Source organism: Streptopelia decaocto (assembly GCF_964273445.1).
Source record: "Streptopelia decaocto genome assembly, chromosome: 29".
Classification (NCBI taxonomy): domain Eukaryota; kingdom Metazoa; phylum Chordata; class Aves; order Columbiformes; family Columbidae; genus Streptopelia; species Streptopelia decaocto.
The window spans coordinates 401287-423690 of record NC_138684.1 but is presented as its reverse complement, the minus strand read 5'-3'; the positions used below and the strand labels follow the sequence as shown (position 1 = coordinate 423690).

Sequence of the window (22404 nt, the reverse complement as noted above, 5' to 3'; positions counted from 1 at the left end):
AGGGATACACGTACTCGTATTGAGCACAGAAAGTGCACACTCGCAATCGTGCAAGGAGAAATATGCGTGCAAACGTGCACGGAAGGTTACACGTGCTTATGTGGAAGCACAGGAGGAAAATACACTCGCGATTGTGCAAGGATTAATTTATACATGTGCTTGTATTGAACACGGAAAGTCCGCGTGCAAATGTGCACGGAAAGTAGATACAATCCCGCGGGGGTTCATTTACTCACAAGCGGAGTCTCCATCCCGGGGGGTCTCGGTGGCATCTCACTTGTGCTTCAACAGGGGCCGAGTCTCGGCGAGAGTACCGTTTCTATAGCCCGATCGGATCTGACTGTGGGCGTTCCAGAAGCTTCTCTGCACCCCCACACTGGCTGGGGGTGCCCCTGAAGCCTCCACCATCCCGCACACTGGCTGAGGGTGCCCCTGAAGCCTCCATCATCCCCCACACTGGCTGAGGGTGCCCGTGAAGCCTCCATCATCCCCCACAGTGGTTGTGGGTGCCCCTGGAGCCTCCATCATCCCGCACACTGGCTGTGGGTGCTCGTGAAGCCTCCATCATCCCCCACACTGGCTGGGGGTGCTCGTGAAGCCTCCATCATCCCCCACACTGGCTGGGGGTGCTCGTGAAGCCTCCACCATCCCGCACACTGGCTGAGGGTGCCCCTGAAGCCTCCATCATCCCCCACACTGGCTGGGGGTGCCCCTGAAGCCTCCATCATCCCCCACACTGGCTGTGGGTGCCCCTGGAGCCTCCATCATCCCGCACACTGGCTGTGGGTGCTCGTGAAGCCTCCATCATCCCCCACACTGGCTGTGGGTGCTCGTGAAGCCTCCATCATCCCCCACACTGGCTGGGGGTGCCCCTGAAGCCTCCATCATCCCCCACAGTGGTTGTGGGTGCCCCTGAAGCCTCCATCATCCCCCACACTGGCTGGGGGTGCCCCTGAAGCCTCCATCATCCCGCACACTGGCTGAGGGTGCCCGTGAAGCCTCCATCATCCCCCACAGTGGTTGTGGGTGCCCCTGAAGCCTCCATCATCCCCCACAGTGGTTGTGGGTGCCCCTGAAGCCTCCATCATCCCGCACACTGGCTGAGGGTGCCCGTGAAGCCTCCATCATCCCCCACACTGGCTGGGGGTGCCCGTGAAGCCTCCATCATCCCCCACACTGGCTGAGGGTGCCCCTGAAGCCTCCATCATCCCCCACAGTGGTTGTGGGTGCCCAGCGGCTCCTTAGCACCCCGGTGCTCCCTCTTCTCTCTCTTAACGTCCAGGGTCCTGTGGGATCAAATGAAGCAGCAGAGAGCGGGAGATGTGTCTACTCCTTCCATGATGAAGGAGGGAGGGGGGTTTGCATTCTGCCACCCACGGGGAGAGCAAGAAACCACCATCCCGCCCCAAATGATCATTTTTTCCCTTCTTCTGGCCCCAATTTCAACCCAACGCCCCTTTTCCCTCACCCTGGTTTTCCAGCCGCTCGCTCGGTACATTCGGAAACGCGGGTGGTTCTTGGGAAGATGAGAAGCCCCCCGGGTAGAAAATCGCTGCGCCGAGGCCGGGAGACTCAAAACCCATCGTTTCTTCACCAATTACCACATCTCCGAGTTATGCAAATCGCGCAGCAAACGAAGGCGATTTCCTCCCGCGGCAGGAAGCAGATTCGGCGGCTCGCCGAATTTCTGCCGCTTATTTGGGGCAGGTCGGCTTCGCCCACATGGGCCTCCGGACAAGCTCTTGGGGTCCCGTCTGAGCGAGGAATTCGGGATCCGGGTCATTCGGGATCCTGCTGCTTTCGGGGCAAAACGCTGACGGTTCGGCCATGGGAGACCCAGAAGCGAGTGGTACGTGGTGGCATTAAAACAACCTTTTCTGCTCGTCCTGCGAGATTTCGGGGCAGGATTTACCCGTGCGCCGCGGAGGAAATACGGGCGTTAGAAAATAGCTTTTAAGTTCCTCTAACCGGGGTTTGCGTTGAAAACACGAGCGTTCAGTCTCTTCCTCTGACGGATGAAGTCGTTCGATGCATTTGTGTAAGAGGAAAGGGCGCAACCCCCCTTTTTTTGGGAAGCAGAGGGTACAGTGCGTCTTCCTACATAATATGGGGTTGGAAAATACTTGTTTTAAGTCCTTGTTCTCAAAGGCAACTCAATGGTGAGTGTAACCAGTTGGAATCCCCTTCGGTCCGTACCCGTGGATCCTCTTTTCTTCTTACGGCCTCCGGAACAAAGAGCTGGTTCAGTTCTCGCGCTGCAAATCTTTATGGGGAGAGGTGATAACACGAGTGAAATCACTTAATAAACCCCCCAAAACGCAGAAATCTGCTCCGAGACCCCTCTAGAAACAACCCCACGTGCTCATTAAAGACGCGTTTTGATGTTTGTCCGCAAAACCCATCACGCGATGTGACTGTAAAAGCCAAACGCCCTCGAGAAATCGGCCCAATCGCATCCGTTAAGGAGGTTTATTTGACAATTCTTGCAAAACCAAGACAACCGGTATAAATTCTTTTAATCTGGCTTATTATTTAGCCTTTAAACGTCCTAAATTCATCCTTCTGTTGTTAACTGGGAGGTGGTTTTACTGCTTTCCAGTGTGGGATCTGCTGAGTTTCACTCTCAGTCTAAATTCTTACCGTCGCTACCTTATTCTTAATACTCAACAAACAGCCAGAAGTGTAATGGACTGTACTTTCCTTATTTAATAAGCAAGGTTAATTAACAAAGAGCTGCGGGGGGCTGCCATCTATCAAGTTTTACCAGTATTTTCCCCCAAAGTTGGCAATTACCTCTTGCAAACCAACGCGCCCGCGCTCGCTTTTTGCCGTCGGACACATTTGCAGCGCGCAAACTTCCTCCTTTTAATGAAGTGCAAAGTTTCCATGAAGTGGCAACTCTCCTCCTCCCCGCAGCGCATTTCGTTAATCCCTCGTTAACACATTGAGCTAATTCAGGACGCCTGACCCCCGCGGTGTTTCCTGTTGCTTGTGGGTGATGCTGCTTGGTAGCTGTTCCGACCTCCTCAAAACGAGATGGTCTGTAAATTCAGCTTTTGTTCCGCCAAGGTGGGGAGAGAAGTTGCGCACTTGGTTTTGCATAACGGTTGCGAAGGGATTTGGATTATATTATACCGGATTATGTTATATTTGGGTGATTATTACACTGTTATTCCTCAGCCGGATGCTGATCTAAGCGCCTGAGCTGTATCACAGCATCACAGTATCACAGTATCACAGTGTCACAGTGTGTTTGGGATTGGAAGGGACCTCAAAGCTCATCCAGTGCAACCCCCCATGGAGCAGGAACGCCCAGGTGAGGTCGCACAGGAACATGTCCAGGGGTTGGAATGTCTGCAGAGAAGGAGACTCCACACCCCCTGGGTACCCTGTTCCAGGCTCCATCACCCTCACTGAGAAGAAGTTTCTTCTCAAATTTCAGTGGAACCTCTTGTGTTCCAGCTTGATCCCATTACCCCTTGTCCTATCATTGTTTGCCACCCAGAAGAGCCTGGCTCCGTCCTCATGGCACTCACCCTTTAGATATTTATAAGCATTAATAAGGTCACCCCTCAGTCTCCTCTTCTCCAAACCAAAGAGCCCCAGCTCCCTCAGCCTTTCTTCATATGGGAGATGCTCCACTCCTTAATCATCTTTGTTGCCCTACGCTGGACCCTCTCCAGCAGTTCCCTGTCCTGCTGGAACTGAGGGGCCACAACTGGACATGATATTCCAGATGTGACACACTATTCCAGATGTGACACACTATTCCAGATGTGACACACTATTCCAGGTGTGACACACTATTCCAGATGTGACACACTATTCCAGGTGTGGCCTCCCCAGGGCAGAGCAGAGGGGCAGGAGAACCTCTCTGACCTACTGACCCCCCCCTTCTGACCCCCCCAGGTCCCATTGGCTTCCTGGCCACAAGGGCCCAGTGCTGGCTCATGGTCACCCTGCTGTCCCCAGGACCCCCAGCTCCCTTTCCCCTACGCTGCTCTCTAATATGTAATTTCCCAACCTATACTGGAACCGGAGTCTCTCTGAGGAATACCTTGGATTTCACACAATTTGGGAGTTTTCAGGCTTGTTCGGCTTCGAGCGGCTCAGCAAGCGGAGGGTTTGACCCACACGCCGCTAAGAAGCGCGAGTCCTTTTCTGCAGAAACGGGAGACGTTGCGTTGCGAAACACGAGCGCAGACAAGAGGAAGGCGCCACCAGCTACCGAGCTCTAGTGCCGGCGCCCCCGCCGGGGCCTGGTTTGCGACGCTTTCCTCATTTCGCGGTCACCGCGGCTCAAAGGGAAGTGTTGCTTCTGCTGAACGGCACAACAAGAGCTTCTCCTGCTCAAACACCCCCCGGGCTCTGCGCACCCACCATCGCAGAAGCTCCATCTCCATGGAGAAGAGCGGGGAGCCTTTCAGAAGGTCCATGATGCCGATGAGATGAGTCTCGTCCATCCAGAACTCAACGCAACAGCCGGTTCATCACATCACGGTTTCCTTTGGGATGCAGGTCTAGTGCCAACACTGGATTGTTTCTGCTGGAATCTTCTAACATAAGAAGAATAAGAGTTCACCCTCAGGAAATACAAATGGTTTTCAATCCCCAGAAGAGTTAGATTGTAGATCAGCCATCCAGTTGGCTTGCCCAACATGATAACTGGTTTTAAACCACAGCTTGCACTTATAAATGATTGTTTCTTCTGGATTGTTTCTTCTAGAATTGCCTAAGATAAGAAGAATAAGAGTTCACCCTCAGGAAATACAGATGGTTTTCAACCCCCAGAAGAGTTAGATTGTAGATCAGCCATCCAGTTGGCTTGCCCAACATGATAACTGGTTTTAATCCACAGCTTGTGCTTATAAATGAGGCTGCGGAGTGGATGGGCAAAGGGCAGTGTCCTGCTCCAATATCCCAGCAGTGAATGCTCTGCAAAGGGCTCTAAAGATTAATTAATTTACGGACAAGAATCATTTGGCACGTGCCAAAAAGCCGCTCGATTTCAAACAGTCAAATCGGCGCCGTCGCTCCTCCGTGTTTAAATTTGTGAGGACGCAGAGAATAACACCAGCAAGGGGAATGTTTCCTGTCCTATTTTTCCACCTTTCAGCTGTTAATTACATATATTACCTTAGTGATGCGGAACAAAAGGCTCGTGAGAAGCTGAGGTTCTGCTTTCAGAAGGAGGAACTTTCGCTTCGCCCCTCGGCAGCGCCGCTCTGGTTGAGTCGCGTCTTCCTGTTGTACAATCCCCCGCTTGCTCTAAACGAGAAATTAAAGCTCACATGAATTAATAAGGATGGTTAAGATTCCGATTTGTTTGTTACGGCTCCGATGAGGAATAATTTGCTTCTCTCATAGAAAAAGTGGGATGAGGTGTTTGATGAATCGCCCGTCACCCGGCGGGTGGGAAATGTTGAGCGGGTTGACCTGGGTACAGGTTATAGAGAAAAAGAGAGAAAATCAATGTTTTTCGGGACCAAAACAAGACCCAGGGGCATCTAGAACTAAACGAGACACAAACCGACTTCTCACTTGAGTAACATCTGCAAGAACGTGCGCCCCGTCAAAAACAGTGAAGAAACTCTAGATTTAGGTCAATCAACCACATCCTGTTTCCTGGAATGTCAAAAGGACAAAGAAGAGTGAGGTTTTCTTTTTGTTTTTACCGATTGCGCCCAGTTTCAGATTCAAATTGGATTTTTCTTCCCCCTTTTTCTTTCCAGCAACTTCCGGCCTGAGTTGATTTGAGTTTCAGGACTCAATGACAGCGGAAAGTGAGACGAACGGCATCAATAACCACGTGTAAAAGGCGTGTGTAGGGTTCACAGAGCCACGTGGGGACAAACCCGCTCTATATTTTGCATCATAATAATTTGTACCCGCCGGGGACTGCGCGAGATGCGGCGTTTCGCAACGTATATCATCCCCATAAATAAACGCGTGTAATATTGAGATGGATACACAACAAACATTGCGACACACACAAGGAATGAGCCGTTTTCTGTGCACGTTACCGCCTGTCGATCTCCGGGTTGGATGATCCCATGAACCCATTTCTTCTCCATCCCCAGGTCTCGACAACCAAGAGAGGACACCCGAAAATAGGAAGCGGTACAGCGAGATATTCCGGAGCCTGGATGCCATCGAGATCTCCATCGGGAACGCGTGCGTGGGGAAACGGGGCAGAGATGGTTTCCTGGGTCGCTACAACCTTCATTTATTAATTGCGCTCTTCTTCGTTATCCAGGGCGGTTGACATGTTCATTGGTGATGCTGCCAGCGCCGACACAGACCTGATCACAGAAAAAGAGAGTGTTCCGGTAGGAAAAGGCTGAAATCAGTGTCAGAGCAGATAATATTAGTGAAAACACTCAGGCGTTTGCTGTTTGGATTGATATTTTTGTGAGAAATATGAGATTTTTTTCCCAGCAGTTTCCTCTTCTTTTTGCTTTTCTGCCCACAGTTGAATGAAAATTCCTGCAAGAGCAAAACCAGTTCAGAGAGGCAAGTGCCGGCGGATATAACAGGTAACCTTGCTGTGGCACTGGGTGACACTGGGAGCTGTGCTGCCATCAGAGACCTGGACAGGTTGGGGAGGAGAAATTCAATGAAATAGAACAAGTGTAGAGTGTTGATCTGGGCAGGAACAGCCCCAGGGTCCAGTATAGGTTGGGAAATTACATATTAGAGAGCAGCGTAGGGGAAAGGGAGCTGGGGGTCCTGGGGACAGCAGGGTGAGCATGAGCCAGCACTGGGCCCTTGTGGCCAGGAAGCCAATGGGACCTGGGGGGGTTAGAAGGGGGTGGTCGGTAGGTCAGAGAGGTTCTCCTGCCCCTCTGCTCTGCCCTTTAGTTCAGATACTATCAGGATATACTTGGGGAACATACATATACAAATATATACAATATATACAGCCATAGCACCCTGAGAATGTTCCATCTTGTCTGATCTGGGAAGCTAAGCAGGGTCGGGCCCGGTCAGTGCTTGGATGGGAGACCAATGGTACCTGGGGGGCATTAGAAGGGGGTGGTCAGTAGGTCAGAGAGGTTCTCCTGCCCCTCTACTCTGCCTTTCAGTTCAGATAGCATCAGGATATAGTTGGGGAACACATATATATACACATATAATCTATACAGCCATAGCACCCTGAGAACGCCCCATCCCATCTGATGTGGAAAGCTAAGCAGGGTCGGGCCCGGTCAGTGCTTGGATGGGAGACCAGGTGGGAACAGCGGGTGCTGTGGGCTGAGCCAGCACTGGGCCCTTGTGGCCAGGAAGCCAATGGGACCTTCAGCTTCGAGCTGTTCTGAACCCGGATTTATCCCGTTGCAGTTCAGGAGGCAGACGAAATGCTGATCAAATGCGAAGGCGGCATCGACGCCGCCCTGGAATACGCCAAAATGTGGTGTAAATACGTCAAAGAGCTGCTCAGCTGGATGGAGAAACGCCTGAGCTACGGTGAGTCCAGCTTTAAAAACACATCACGGCCGAGAACACGCAGACACGAGCAAAACAGTGAGGATCGGGCCAAACACCAACCCTTTTCACTGCTTTTTCATTAAGATAAAGCCACAGAATTAGAATTTCTCCCTCCCTGAATGATTCTAATTGACCGGAACGGCCTCTGGATTGGACAAAACCAACCTGGATCTGGAGTCTAATCCGCTCTGCCCCTTTTCCAGAGACCGAGTTCGCCAAAGGGCTGGTGAAGATCGCGGAGTCGGGGCGCAACGCCATCTGCCAGCAGGTACAACCGGCTCTTTTTGCACAAGGGCCCAGTGCTGGCTCAGCCCACAGCACCCGCTGTTCCCAGCTGGTCTCCCATCCAAGCACTGACCGGGCCCGACCCTGCTTAGCTTCCCAGATCAGACGCGATGGGGCGTTCTCAGGGTGCTATGGCTGTACATATTATATATATGTATATATATATGTTCCCCAAGTATATCCTGATAGTATCCGAACTAAAGGTCAGAGCAGAGGGGCAGGAGAACCTCTCTGACCTACCGACCACCCCCTTCTAATCCCCCCCAGGTACCACTGGTCTCCCATCCAAGCACTGACCGGGCCCAACCCTGCTTAGCTTCCCAGATCAGATGAGATCAGGCGTTCTCAGGGTGCTATGGCTATATATATATATATATATATATATATATATATTCCCCAAGTATATCCTGATAGTAGCTGAACTAAAGGGCAGAGTAGAGGGGCAGAAGAACCTCTCTGACAATTTAAAGCCCGGCTTAAATCCAAATACGCCCCTAAAACCTTCCTAAAAGTCCCAGTGTTGGACCAGTTCCTTCTTCTATGGGCTTATTGTTCAGAAATTAAGATAGAAGGATGTCAACGCTGCAATAAAGCTTTTCTGCTTCCAGTCACCACGTTGTCCAAAATAACCCCGTGTTTAACCAGCGCAAACTCTCCCGCTACCAAAATGTCTTTGATTTAGGAAAGCGGTGGTGATTACCTGTTATATCACACCTGGCTTTTCTCGGTTCGTGCAGCACAACATGCCCCTGCGAGCGCTCTACACGCTGGTCCTGGAGCACGACATCAAGGTGGGCAGTTCCGCGGGCGAGACGGTGGCGTTGCTGCAGCAGAAGGAGTTTTATCAGGTATTTCTGGACAATTTTGTGGAAAAATGAGGTTGGAGCATCATGGAGACCTAATAAAGTGATTCCTGCTAGTCTGTCGGGTGGGGGGAACAAGGGAAGGCAACCCAGGCTGAGTTTAAGGGATGGAAACCCAGGCTGAGTTTAAGGGAAGGCAATGCAAGCTGAGTTTAAGGGATGGAAACGCAGGCTGAGTTTAAGGGATGGAAATGCAGGCTGAGTTTAAGGGATGGAAATGCAGGCTGAGTTTAAGGGAAGGCGACACAGGCTGAGTTTAAGGGAAGGAAATGCAGGCTGAGTTTAAGGGATGGAAACCCAGGCTGAGTTTAAGGGAAGGCAGTGCAAGCTGAGTTTAAGGGATGGAAACCCAGGCTGAGTTTAAGGGAAGGCGACACAGACTGAGTTTAAGGGAAGGCGACACAGACTGAGTTTAAGGGATGGAAACCGAGGCTGAGTTTAAGGGAAGGCAATGCAAGCTGAGTTTAAGGGATGGAAACCCAGGCTGAGTTTAAGGGATGGAAACCCAGGCTGAGTTTAAGGGAAGACAATGCAAGCTGAGTTTAAGGGATGGAAATGCAGGCTGAGTTTAAGGGAAGGAAACGCACATCGAGTTTAAGGGAGAATGAAGCATTTTGCAAGGTTTTTGCTTTCCGATGCTGTGTCCTCACCTGCCAGACGCTTTTCCTCGTGAGGAACTGTTCCTGTCTTAACTCTTCTTCCTCCGCAGCCTCTGTCGGCCAAGAAAAATGAAATTGAGAAATGGAGGAAGGAATTCAAAGATCAGTGGACAAAGGAGCAAAAGAGGATGGTAAGATGGGCCTGGTCTTTGTGCCGGTCGCGGGTCAAAAGACTCAAAATAAATGTTTATGGGCAAGCGGTACTAAATAATAAGCCCAGACAACAGAACAGGTTGGGGAGGAAGAACCTGGAGCATCTTTTTGATGAGGAAGGACAGAGTTGTGTCTGTTCAGCCCAGAGGGATCTTATCAATGTGATCAATATCTCAGGGTGGGGGTCACGAGGATGGACCAGACTCTTCTCCACGGTGCCCAATGATGGGACTGGAGGTTCCATCTGAAAACGAGGAGAAACCGCTTTAGTTTGGGGATGATCACATCCATTTCCTCACCGCGCTTCCCAAAAGGTCTTTTCAAACCTCAACCTATTTCTTTCGACCCCAAACCTGTTTGTTTTTCTACCCAAGAACGAATCCTTGGCGTCCCTGCGCAAGTCGCGCCTGCAGTACGCGCAGCGCTGCGAGGAGCTGGAGAAAGCCAAGCTGCTGAGCGCCAGGGCGGAGGACGAGCACCAGAACACAGCTGGTGCCAACGCCGGCAGCGCCAACAAGCAGCTGGAGAAGCGCCGTCGATCCTGCGAGGAGGCGCAAGCCAAGGTGACACGTTGAGGTTTGATTTGGGGTGACAATCAACCGTGGCAGATGTATTGTTAACCCCATCTCCCCACTAATTATGGGAGGGAAAGAAGGACAGACAGAAGAGAGTTGGGAAAATTAACAACGTTATACTAATGCTACTGATAAGAATAGAGAAAATAACACAAAATATACAAAACCAATATTGAAAGTCCCAGCAGCTGCAGGGCAGGCACCCGAAGTCCTGGACCGGACTCTGCAGCCAAGCGGAGCTGGATTCAGTCTGTCACTTGGCCTCAGTTCGCAGGGACGAGTCGCAAGGTCCTCTCCTAATGTCAGCCATAGGGAAAAGGGATGAGATCCTCGTGATCTCCCACTTTTATATGAAATATTCATGTGAATGGGATGTTATACTCCGTCGGTCAGTTTTTTGGTCACCTGTTTCTCGTTGCCCCTCTCGCGGGATGTGCGTCAATCGTTATCGATAACCTAGCGTTCCATTGCTACGGCTACCAAAACATGTATCTGGTTCTCCAGGAAAACGCAGCTTTAGCTGACAGGCAAATTCACTAAAAGAGAAACTTGTTTTAACAAAACCAGCACACCGGCGGGTTTGTGTCGCCCCTTACGGCATCTTCCCGCCGTCCTGGTGACATTTCTCCCTCTTTGGCTCCGGTTCAGGTTCAGGAGGCCGAAGCGTTGTACAAGACGTGCATCGGCGACGCCAACTTTCGGCGGCAGGAGCTGGAGAAGGTGCGAGCGCGGATCGTCTCCCACGTCCGGAAGCTCATTTACCAAGGGGACGAGGTGCTGACGTGGGTACGTGTTGGCTCCCGAATTTCTCCTCTCTAAGACCTCCAGGCTCTTCACGATTCCACCGCCCCATTGCTGACCATTCTCAAGCGCTTAAAATGAGGGAACCGCTTTGGACGTTGCCACCAAATAAATCTCAGATATATAATCACTTTTTCAATCACAACAGCTTTGAGGACACATATCCAGCGCAAAAGCCTAGCGGACAAAATCCTAGAACAAGACACAGCGACGTTTAGCCAACGTGTTAAGTAGAACTATCAAGATAACGAGTTTAGATAATGAAAAACTGAAGACACGTGAAGATCCAAGGGAGGAAAAAGCTCCCGGGCTTTGCTTAACAATGCTGATTTTCTATTTCTTTCCCTATCAGGTCACTTTGAGGATGTTCAAGCAGCGGCAGACGCAGTCGGAACAGATTCCGCTGGGCTACCAGTACCTGTCCGAGGTCTGCAAGCCGTACAAAGCGGGCGAGAAGTACCTGGAGTTCATTCAGGCCCTGCGGAAGAAAGACGTTCACGTGGAGGTGTTTGAGTTCGAGCCGCTCGCTCCCGGCGGGCAGAGGTAGGAACGAGCAGAGAACTTCCATCCTAGCTGAAAGGTCAGGAATACACAACAACACAACAACGAAAGGGTTTAAAACACACTTATAAAGTCTCCAGCAGCGTTGCGGTGGCTGATTTCAGAACAGCGGCCATTCCGTATCACGGCCCTTCGGTTCTTTCTGTCATTTGCCGAAGATTTGGCTCGCTCTCTTCTCACCTGGGTGCTGGTTTCTAGATCTTTCCTGCAAATAGAAGAGGTGAAATCACACCGAATGAATTTGTTTTCCTGCTTTTGTCCAAGTGTTTGTTGCAAAAGCTTCTACCTGGAATGGAGGTTTTGTCGCAGCTGCCCCTAAGGCACCTCGGCGATGCGATATCGTCTGTTATTCTTCAACGCCGCGAAATCCTTTGCGATCTCTTCTCAGGTCCCCTCCCAGCGGTAGAAAGAAGATGGTGCTGCATCCCAGCGGCGCTTCTCCCGCAGCAAAGGACGCGAACGCGCCAGAAGATCGGCCCAGAAAGCAGCTCCACGCCAACGACGAGCAGAGTAGGTTGAATCTCATCAACGCGACGCGATTTGCTCTCGAGCCTCGGGATTCGTAGCCAACGAAATGGGGAGGTTCTCAAATTCTTAAGGCTTTGCTGAGGAAGTATTGACAATATGGATGGATTTTGTTGGGGGGAGCCGGGGGTGCTGGGGATGGTCTGTAAGTGTCTCCACCTCCCGCAGGTGTGAACAAATCCCTGTGTAGCGACACCGAAAGTCTCGGGGGCAGCTGCGAATCCCGGTCCCTGGACTCTCCCAGTTCCAGCCCAGGTGGGAGCCGCAGAATTTCTTCCCTGATATCACCCCAAAAGCCTGAAAGGGGGAATAAACCACGCAACCCCACTTTGTGCATCATGAGGATGAGAACAATAGGTTGTATTTTCTCTCCTCTCAAGGAAACTCTAATAGGAAGTTGCTGAAAGCTCCGTCCACCAGCACCGTGTCCTCCTCGGATGATTTTGAAGAGAGGGATTCCCTGCAAACCCTTGAAAGCGGTGAGCGGTTCACTTCTTCGAGCCGCGGGGTGGTAACCGTGCTCGCGTATGGGTGCATTTTAACGCTGTTTCTGCAGAAAACGGTGCATCCCAGCAGCAGTTTAAGAACGTCCCGCTCTCCGGCGCGGCGCAGACCCACCGGCTGCGGAAACTGCGCGGCCCGTCCAAGTGCAGGGAGTGCGACACCTTCATGGTCAGCGGCTTCGAGTGTGAGGAGGTGGGATTGGACTAGATGAGCTTTTGAGGTCCCTTCCAATCCCAAACATACTGTGATACTGTGATTTGAGGGCTGGAAAATGCCATCGCACCGTCGCCTCCATGCAAAGGAGCGACCTCTGTGTTACAAAAAAGCGCGTTTTTTGGTGTTTGAGTAAAGCTGCTCACCTGGAAAAACCCTCTTGGGGTTGGTGGGATGTTGGTGGTTGAGGGGACAGGAGGAATCCTCCCGGTTCACCACAACCAGCCCAAAACTGGGGCAATGCTGCTGTTCCAGTGCTGCCTGGCCTGCCACAAGAAGTGCCTGGAGAACCTGCTCATCACCTGCGGCCACAAGAAGCTGCCCAACCGAGTCCCCCTGTTCGGCATCGACTTCACGCAGGTGCCGCGAGATTTCCCGGAAGAAGTTCCCTTCATCGTGGTGAAATGCACCTCGGAAATTGAAGCCCGTGCCCTCGGCGTGCAGGTGAGTGGGTTATTCTCGCTTATTTCTCCTCTCCGTATCCCAAACTCCTGATCCATCCCCATCCGGCCCACGCAGGGGATCTATCGGATAAGCGGCTCCAAAGCGCGGGTGGAAAAGCTGTGCCAGGCGTTCGAGAACGGCCGGAGCCTGGTGGAGCTCTCCGATCACTCCCCCCACGACATCACGGGGGTCCTGAAGCATTTTCTGAAGGAGGTGGGTGCCAAACCTCATCCCGCTTCATTCCCCGCGTCAGCGCGATGAAGCAACGCGCCCTTCCCCTCCCCTTTCGCTGCAGCTTTCGGCTCCGGTGCTGCTGTCCCAGCTCTACAACGACCTCATCGCGCTCGCCAAGGAGCTGCAGAAACCCGGGGATGAGAAGCCGGAGCGCGCGAGCGTCGCCGCCGATCCCGTCCAGAGCATGAAGGACTTGCTGAGCAAATTGCCCGGGAGCAACTACAACACCCTGCGGCACCTGATCGCGCACCTGTACCGGTGAGGAGCGCGGCGGTTGTCGCGCCGGTTGTTCCTGGAGGTCCCCATTGAGTTCTCCTCCTGAGGGAAGCGTCGGGGATTCCGTGACAGCCGAACGATGCAGATGAGGAGGGTAAAACATGATCCTGCAGCAATTCTGAACGACTGAGAGGGAGCAGAAGGTCCTTAGTGACGACGCGAGAGGTCAAGGAATAGGAGGAATGGAGCCCCTTGCACCCGGCTCTGAACAGATCCAGCCAAATTCTGAGGTTTTCCTGGGGAGTTTCGCTGCAGAGCTTTGTTGTCCAGAAAAATGGGGGTTCTTTCCCAGAAAACGGGGGTTTTGGTGCGTTCCACCCGTCTTGAGAACCGGAGGCCCCTAATGGTCCTATTTCCCTCCCCCAGGGTGGCGGAGAAATACGAAGAGAACAAGATGTCCCCAAACAACCTGGGCATAGTGTTCGGGCCGACCCTGCTCCGGCCGGGCGCCGGGAGCGACGGCTCCATGTCCTGCCTTGTCGACTCCGGCTACCAAGCCCAGATCGTGGAGTTCCTCATTCAGAACTACGAGAGGGTGTTCGGGATGGACGACCTGCCGTCCCCCTTGTCCCTCGGCTGCGAAAACCCCTCGCAAGAAGCGTCGACGGCAAGGGATGAAGGACCTCATTGCCCTGACGTGGCGCAGAACGCGAGCCTAGAGGTAGAGCTCCCAGACACCGAGCTGGGTTTACTCACCCTGCTGTAGAGCCGGGAAGGCGGACGAGCAATTAAAGAGAACTTATTTCACCGAGAACAAAACCCATTTGATCTCAGAGAGTTATTCCCATGGGAAAGAGCAAGAGCCTGTTGCATGTTGAGCAGGAGGAGGAGAAATCGGTGATAAGCTGCAGATCGCTCAGCAGCGGCTCGGACCGTGCTGGGTGGTGGTTTTGCTCCGTGTGGTTTAGATCCTATTTCTCCATGCTAAATCGCTTGGGATGCTGCTGTTTCTCTCTGCCAACAGCTCCATGGCTTTGGAAGCAGCGACGTGTGTTTAAGAGCCGACGGATGCTCCGGTGACACCCCCAGTTCTGTCCCCAAGCAGCCACAGACCCTGTCACTGCGTGTTCTGCCTTCTCCCCCAAATTCACAGCTCTTTCCTCACCGTATTTCACTTTAAAAACACAAATAGGCAGAGCTGGGTTATGTGGGGTTTTTTGTCCCTTTTACAGTTGTTTGATGAGCGAGAAAGAAGAAACGACTTACCTAAAGTTAAGCTGGGTTTGGGGGTTCTCCGCCACCTCCCTTTGAGCCGGGGTGTCTCTATACGTCTGGGGTCGTATCCACAGCCGCATGCGACGCCGCTTTCCTTACAGCTCCAGTTCCCTGCGGAAGCAGAAATTAGAATTACAGTGATTAGAGTTGAAATCAAATCACCAGGGCAGACACAACTCACTCCCTACAGGGTCAATAAACCTTCGCAGAAGGCACTTGGAGATACAACTATTCCTTTGACTATTTTCAAAGCTGTTTTACACACGTTCTGCAGCGTGACGCAATTCCATAGGAGGTGTCACAAACCTTGACAAAGTGGTTTCCATGGGCAAACTCTCATTTTGCTGTTAATAAACCCAACCTGTGCCCGGGTGACCTGATGCTCGTGCAAACTCACACCGGCTCCATCCCACCTGTGACTCCCGGGCGCTTTACTCACCCTTTACTCATCACGGTTTGCTTGATGTTTCCCCTTTTTGCTCTGAAACGGGCGCCTTCAGCATCCGGCGGGACGCGGGAATCGATCTCAGCACCCGGCCGCGTTTTGGGGTGAATTCTGTGGCGTTTGGGTCTGCAGTTGGCACTTCTCAAGCCGTATTTCTCCCTCTGCGAGCTCCCCAAGCGTTACGCACCATCTCAGACAAACCGAGGCGTTTCAGCTCAAGCGTTTCCCTCCTCCAACAGCATTTGGGGTAAAGCGGGAGCTGACGGTGTCTTCACGTTGAATAAGAGTCTTGTATAACCACTTTTCCCAACAGAATCTCACCGCCGACCGTGATCACTCGTCTTGCAGAGGAGCCGTGGACGAGCTGACTCTGGAGGGAGCCCACACCCCATCGAGCGCAGATGCTTTAGGTGAATGAAGCGACGCTGTTCCGGGGACGCTCTTTGGGTTGTTTTATGCCATTTATGCCATTTTGGGTTCTCCTCGGCATCGTTGCTTTGCACACCAACCATGTGCAAGCATGAGCGTGTTTTCCACTGCTCCACTGCTTCCCTCTGCCGGCTTCAACGCATCAAGGGCAGCTTTAACAATATAAACCTGATTAATACCTTACACCTCTTGCAATTCATTAAGCTGTTAGAGGGCTGTTTTAGACCGTTAACGCGGGTTTTCAATGTCCTTTCTAACAGGAAAAGAGGTTGTTGGCTAAAATTGTTTGCTGTAGTCAACTGGTCTCAGTGTTTTAAGACAACTGCTTGTTTTTTGGTTCAGACGTGAACACAAGCGGCGGCTCTGAGCGGGAGGAGCTACAGGAAAAGACAGACGGCGATTCGGACGCGGTCCCAGCAACCCAGCCCAGGTGCCATTTCACCCGGCAACCTGTAAAATACATCCGACCGCAGGCGAAAATAAAAGCGGCCACCCCCAGGGCTACCGCGTTATCCAACGTGGCGACCGAGTCCGGCACAGAAAGCGGCGCTACCGGTGGGTCCGTGGCGACCGGCGTCCCGGAGGAGAGCGGGAGCGGGGACGACGACACCGCGGCGCTGCGGCAGCGCTCGGGAGGGCGGCAGCGGCTCAGGCGCTTCGAGATCACGCAGGAAACCGCGCGGATCGTCTCCAAGTTCAGAGGCGACGAGGCTCCGGCGCCACCCGAGGATCCTCCGGAGAGCGCGGGGGCTGCGGGGAGAGCGGAGGAGATCAACCAGGGGACGTATCTGTAGGGAAAGCCCAAGGGGAACGGAAAATAGACATGGAAAGGGAGAGGCGACCGAAATCCTGAGTCTGCTGGCCAAAGGAATAGCGATAGGGTGAGAAAAGCGACCTGTTTGTATTCCCCATGCAGGCTTGGAGTTAAGCTGGGGTTTGGGTTTTATTCGTGAACAAACCCAGGGGAGCGATGCCGGGTCCTGCACTGTGGCCACAACACCCCCCTCAGCGCTCCGGGCTGGGCACAGAGTGGCCCAAAGGGACCTGGGGGGACTAATGGCCGGGAAGCTCAACAGGAGCCACCAGTGTGGCCAAGAAGGCCAATGGTGGCCTGTCCTGGATCCAAACGGCGTAGTCGGCAGGACAAGGGCAGTGATGCTCCCCCTGTGCTCTGCATTGGGGAGGCCACACTGGAGTGTTGTGGGCAGTTCTGGGCCCCTCAGCTCAGGAAAGAGATTGAAGTGCTGGAGGGTCCAGAGAAGAGCAACAAGACTGGGGAAGGGATTGAACACGAGCCCCATGGGGAGAGGCTGAGGGAGCTGGGCTTGTTTAGGCTGGACAAGAGGCTTAGAGGTGAGCTCAGCACTCTCTAGAACCACCTGAAGGGAAGTCGGAGCCAGGGGGGGATTGGGCTCTTCTCCCAGGCACTTCGCAATAGGACAAGGGGGCTTCAGCTTAAACTTAGGCTGGAGATTAGGAAGAAAGTGAGAGTGGTCAGGCATTGGAATGGCTGCCCAGGGAGGTGCCGGACTCACCGGCCCTGGAGGGTTTTAAGCTGAGCTTGGACATGGCGCTTAGTGCCATGATCTGGTAAACAGGCTGGAGTTGGACCAAGGGTTGGACTGGATGATCTCTGAGGGCTTTTCCAACCCAGTCCATTCTGGGATTGATTCTGTGATGAGAAGCGAAGCAAAGGGAACGTGCCCCACTCGGCGTGAAGGACGACGCGAGAAGCCGGGGAAACACAGGTTGAAAGGTGGAGGCAGCTGGAATAGAGGCCGTCGGATAGAAAACATTCTGAAATGGGTCATTTTCTGCCAGCGCAACAAGCGCCGATGAGTTTAAAAGCAAAAACATGACGCTTACCCCAAGCTGGTTGAACAATCCACACGTTTCCTTTGTGTCATTGTCAGGCTGTTAGGAAACTGGACCAAAACGTAAAGCTGTAGAAGAAACGCTAAGCATCTGTCCTTAGTCTTCGTACAGTTCAGGCTCAAGAGGGTTTGCATCTCTGGAGCAATGTATATTTGTTAATGGAATGCTTTGAATTCTTGAATCCTAAATTATCTTGTACTGTAGAACTTCAGTGAATAAACTACGGGGTGTTTTATTATTATATATTCTTATATATTATTATATACTTCCCATATAAGGGAAGGCTGGAGTAAACATGGCTTTATTGTGAATGGTGCCAGGTGCACTCAGGTCTCTGCAAAACAAAGGTAACAAGAGTTTATTGAATTATAAAGGAACCAGCAGAGCTGGAATGAGAACCCTGCCAACAATGTTTAGTGCTGTTGTTTCTAATTATCTACTTGGAGGAGGAAAATGGAGATTAAAACACACATGATATTTCTTGAAATTACCCCCAGAAAGAGAGTCTGGGGGAAAAAAGAGACAATTCAGGCCATTTGTGAGCTGGAAATTGCTTCATTCACAGCTGCTCCTTTTGAGCCGTTAACGGTTCTTCAGCCTTCACAGCAGCATCCCTGGGGTATAAAGGGAGGACAAAGGGCTTGAGGTTTTGGGGAGAGCTTGGGAGGTGAGTGGGTTTTGGTCCTGGCTCCTTTTGGGCCTTCTTTAGTCCTGGCTCCTTTTGGGCCTTCTTTAGTCCTGGCTCCTTTTGGGCCGCCTTTAGTCCTGGCTCCTTTTGGGCCGCCTTTAGTCCTGGCTCCTTTTGGGCCGCCTTTAGTCCTGGCTCCTTTTGGGCCTTCTTTAGTCCTGGCTCCTTTTGGGCCTTCTTTAGTCCTGGCTCCTTTTGGGCCTTCTTTAGTCCTGGCTCCTTTTGGGCCTTCTTTAGTCCTGGCTCCTTTTGGGCCTTCTTTAGTCCTGGCTCCTTTTGGGCCTTCTTTAGTCCCGGCCTCCTCTTGGGCCTCCTTTAGTCCTGGCTCCTCTTGGGCCTCCTTTAGTCCTGGCTCCTCTTGGGCCTCCTTTAGTCCTGGCTCCTCTTGGGCCTCCTTTAGTCCTGGCTCCTCTTGGGCCTCCTTTAGTCCTGGCTCCTCTTGGGCCTCCTTTAGTCCTGGCTCCTCTTGGGCCTCCTTTAGTCCCGGCCTCCTTTTGGGCCTCCTTTAGTCCCGCCTCCTTTTGGGCCTCCTTTAGTCCCGCCTCCTTTTGGGCCTCCTTTAGTCCCGGCCTCCTTTTGGGCCTCCTTTAGTCCCGGCCCCTTTTGGGCCTCCTTTAGTCCCAGCTCCTTTTGGGCCTCCTTTAGTCCCGGCTCCCTTTGGCCCTTTAGTCCCGGCTCCCTTTGGCCCTTTAGTCCCGGCTCCCTTTGGCCCTTTAGTCCCGTCCCCTTTTGGGCCTTTAGTCCTGGCCTCCTTGGCCTTTAGTCCCGGCCTCCTTGGCCTTCTCTGCTTTGCAGGATCCACCCTCTGAGTGCAAGATGAGTTTGGTTACCAGGCTGTGCCTCTCAAAACGTGGAACATTAGAGAGTCTTTGCTACTCCTAAAACTCACCCCTTAAAATATGAGATGCTATGGAGCTGTTGGCACCTCTTAAACCCTCGGCTGGGATCGGGGTGGGAGGTTTTGTTCCCATTACTCTCAGCTTAGGCCTTTATGCTCTGCTTAGCTAATCCAGCGCTTACCAGTATGTACCAAACTCACTTTTATTCATCTTCCAAAGCTGTTTTGTTGTCTCACGCTATAGCGGGTGGTTTAGCAGCAAGAGAGGCTGAATACGTTGCCATTTAGAGTCCAATCCAACTCTTCCTCGGCCGTTAATGCATCTGGAAAGCTGTGGGGCAGAAGATAGGTCGGTATTATCGCCTTCTTGTTCTATTTCCCTTTTGAGAGCCGTCTTGAGATGATGTAGCGAAAAGCGAGCTCCTCGTGTCCCGCCGAGAGCCCCCGCTGCTGCGGACAAACAGCCTTTGTTTGCTTCTCCCCACCCGGTCTATGTTGTGATAGTCTCGGCTTTGTGAACATAAAGAGCAGTGGTACCTACCGCCATATAGAAGATGGGAGAGAAAGTCAACCAGGCGCATGAACCATCAATTCAACAAACGCTTTGCTGAAGGAGCTGAGTTAGGAAGCGGTTCTGTCCTTAATCCAACACGCGTGTCTGTCTGTCTGTCCAGGCTGGGAGCCTCTCAGGCCGCTGGCTCCTCTTCCCTATCATTTACTTTAAAAAGAGACGCATAGAGCTGTAATTCAAGCTTTGCTAAGACAACACGCCTTGTGTATTTGGCATCCAGGGACCCGGTTTTATTGGTATCTTATGGGTTTGTTTCAAGCAAGTTGTATTTTTCAGTCTAAATCTCTTTAACAAATGAACGTTCAGACTCCCCTTTACAAGAATAACTTAATTAAGGGAGTATTTTTCTTCAAAGGAGAGAAGGTTTTCTTGTTTGCAAGAGCAGAAAGCATCCGAAGCAATTATTCTCCCTATTATAAATTATATTATATATTATTATATATATTATAAAAGCTCAAGGCTTTAGGAAGCTGGAAAACATCCCCAGAAATCAGGAATTAAGAGTGGAAAAGACTGTTTAATTTGTAACGGAAACCTTGAGCGTTATGGGCCCGGATCTATGAAAACAGCGACGGAAAGCGCGTCGGTCGCCGATGGGCTTTGCAAGATGAAGCTGCGGTTGTGCTGGTCCCGCCGCTGGAGGCTTTTCCTGCGCTGGTTTTGTTTTTGCTTGCGAGATTTAAGCAGAAAGGCATGTTAAACGCTCTTTGTGAGCCCCGAGCTGCGGGCGGCCGGCGCGGAACCAACGCGGAGCCGCGGGGGGAAGCGGCTTTTTGGGTGTAATCCCCGTAAAAGCCGAAGCGCGAGCGGCCGTGGAGTTTGGAGGAGCTCAGGGCTGCGGCGTGTGGTTCCCAAAAAGGGCGATTTCCACCCCGTTTTGGTTTGTGTTGACAACGGCGCCGGATGGGGGTGACTTTGGGTGAGGGTGGCGCTCGGTAAACGCGGCGCTTGAGCCTCGTCGTGGTGCGATACGGCGCGGGGGGGCTGAGCTTTGCTTCCTTGGCTCTCTGCATAGTGTAATCTCCTCCTTCCTGTGTGAATTAGGGGCCTCTGGACCATCCCGGCTCCAAACAAAACACCCCAGCGTCCTCCCCTCCACAACAAATCTTCACCTCGGAGAGCCAGCAACCGCACGGAAGGGACTTAACCCCCCAAAACCCCATTTCCAGGACAGTTACCTGGGGGAGGACGGTCGTCGTTGCACCAGGATTCGAGGAAACATCCCCGTTGTTCTGTTTTCCCGTCTTGTCCACCAAGGCGAAGGCGACAAGACGTAATTTTGTCGCCGTGGTCTCCCCGGTTCAATCCAAGGTGTTGTCCACAAGATGGAAACGCCTCGATTCTAAGTGTCCAAACCTCAAAGGTGAACGGGGGAGAGGAGTTTTCCATGTTCTTTGTGACTGTAAACGGTTGTGAACTCGCTGGAGGGAAAGAAGATTCCTATTGTAGGCAAGGCTGCAGCGGGCACCGATTTCTCCCCCGTATCTTTGTTGGGAAGGGTTTTGTGACGCCGCGGGCTCGCAAACAACAGCTCCGCTCCACCTCGGGCTTGGCGGCGATTCAGCAGCAGTGGGTGTTTTGGAATTCCTGCATGATAACGCCGGTGGTGACGCCGTTTCCATGCGGAGCTCCGGCTGTTCGGGGTCGGGAGAAGCGCGGTGTTGTGCTCCGGGGGTCTCCAGGGGCTTGGGGAGTATTAATTAGAGCGAGGGGGATCTGCTGGGGGTGATGATGATGCGGCTCCGTCTTGAGGGTTTGAACATTCCTGGGATTCCAGGATGGGGTCTCAGCGAAAGGAAATCATTCAGCATCATCCTTTACTCCCATTAGTATCATTGTTGGAAGATAATTGAGTTTGGTCTTCTAATAAATGGTTGCAAAAGGTGATGTGGGGTCTGTGTTTGTGCAGGTGCCACCCGGGATGGGTGAAGCCACGTGGGGCCAAACATCCTGGAGAAGTGAACTCACCGGCTCTCGATTCCGGCAGATATCCCCCCAAACCTGAAGATGAACGCGCTCCCAAACTCCGACGCACAGAAGTAAAGCTCCTCCTGACCCTAATTCTGCTCCTGTGCTCCAGCGCGGAGAAGATTGACCCCATGGAAAAGCTGGGGCTGCTGTTTGATTGCAGCTCGGAGTCGGATCTCTTTGGTTTTCCACTTAATTGTGGCGCTAAAAGGGTAATAAAGGGTCAGGGGAAGGCGAAGGATCTGCCCTGTGTCACCTGAGTAAGGTGCTTCAAGTTTGAAATGACGTCTTGTAACGTTGTTGTAACTCTGCAGGAAGGATTTCTGGCTCTCTGGACTTCTCGGTAACCCGGTTGTTCTTTGCTATGAGTTTGTTAATATATATATATATTATTATTATGAGAAAGGACTCTGGGATACCTGTTAGCGCAACTTTAGCTTCTCCGAACACACCTGGAATCCCACGTCTGGTACCACCGTGCGCGCAGCATCACGGCCCGATGGTGCAGAATCTGTAAGCGGGTTCTCCCGGAGCTTTTATCGCCATCCTGCTGCCATTTCACCCTTTGCAGGGGTAGAATTTCACGAGCGTGGTGCTTTTGCAGGACTATAACCGCCGCTCTGCTCTCCCAGTTCGTCTTTGCTCTGCTCTGTTAATGTGTCCTTGGGTCTCCGGCTCTATCTCCGTCCCCTTTGTGCTGCTTTGTAGATGTATTTTCCATCACAGCGCTGGCTCTGCCAGACTCCCCCGGTGTCTGCCTGGCAGATTAGGGCTGAGCCGGTGATAACATTGTT

At 52.3% G+C, this 22404-nt stretch overlaps 1 protein-coding gene and 2 long non-coding RNA genes across 4 annotated transcripts; 2 read left to right on the top strand and 1 right to left on the bottom strand.

The window, feature by feature from the left end:
• The first annotated feature begins 1412 nt into the window (after positions 1 to 1412).
• GMIP (GEM interacting protein) lies at positions 1413 to 17788 on the top strand. Of its 2 annotated transcripts, XM_082073967.1 has the most exons (21): positions 1413 to 1849; positions 6081 to 6174; positions 6257 to 6329; positions 6473 to 6536; positions 7342 to 7467; positions 7692 to 7756; positions 8511 to 8621; positions 9346 to 9426; positions 9823 to 10011; positions 10672 to 10809; positions 11177 to 11367; positions 11774 to 11895; positions 12079 to 12165; positions 12291 to 12389; positions 12467 to 12606; positions 12883 to 13071; positions 13147 to 13284; positions 13367 to 13563; positions 13948 to 14242; positions 15555 to 15651; positions 16013 to 17788. In XM_082073967.1, the coding sequence occupies exons 1-21, from the start codon at positions 1828 to 1830 to the stop codon at positions 16462 to 16464; spliced, it is 2970 nt and encodes a 989-aa protein (XP_081930093.1). In that variant the 5' UTR covers positions 1413 to 1827; the 3' UTR covers positions 16465 to 17788. The 2 variants fall into 2 exon arrangements, with proteins under 2 accessions (XP_081930093.1, XP_081930094.1); XM_082073968.1 differs by lacking the exons at positions 1413 to 1849; positions 6081 to 6174 and having other exon boundaries at positions 6276 to 6329; positions 7347 to 7467.
• Positions 3332 to 9407, bottom strand: LOC309450811. Its single transcript, XR_014186105.1, has 5 exons — positions 9287 to 9407; positions 8474 to 8597; positions 6024 to 6302; positions 4381 to 5268; positions 3332 to 4140 (listed from the first exon to the last, which is right to left on the bottom strand). It is a non-coding gene; the product is annotated as an uncharacterized lncRNA (long non-coding RNA).
• Positions 17789 to 20296: 2508 nt separating the features above from the next.
• On the top strand, positions 20297 to 22404 carry LOC309450812. The gene is made up of 3 exons (XR_014186106.1): positions 20297 to 20421; positions 20687 to 21300; positions 21552 to 22404. It is a non-coding gene; the product is annotated as an uncharacterized lncRNA (long non-coding RNA).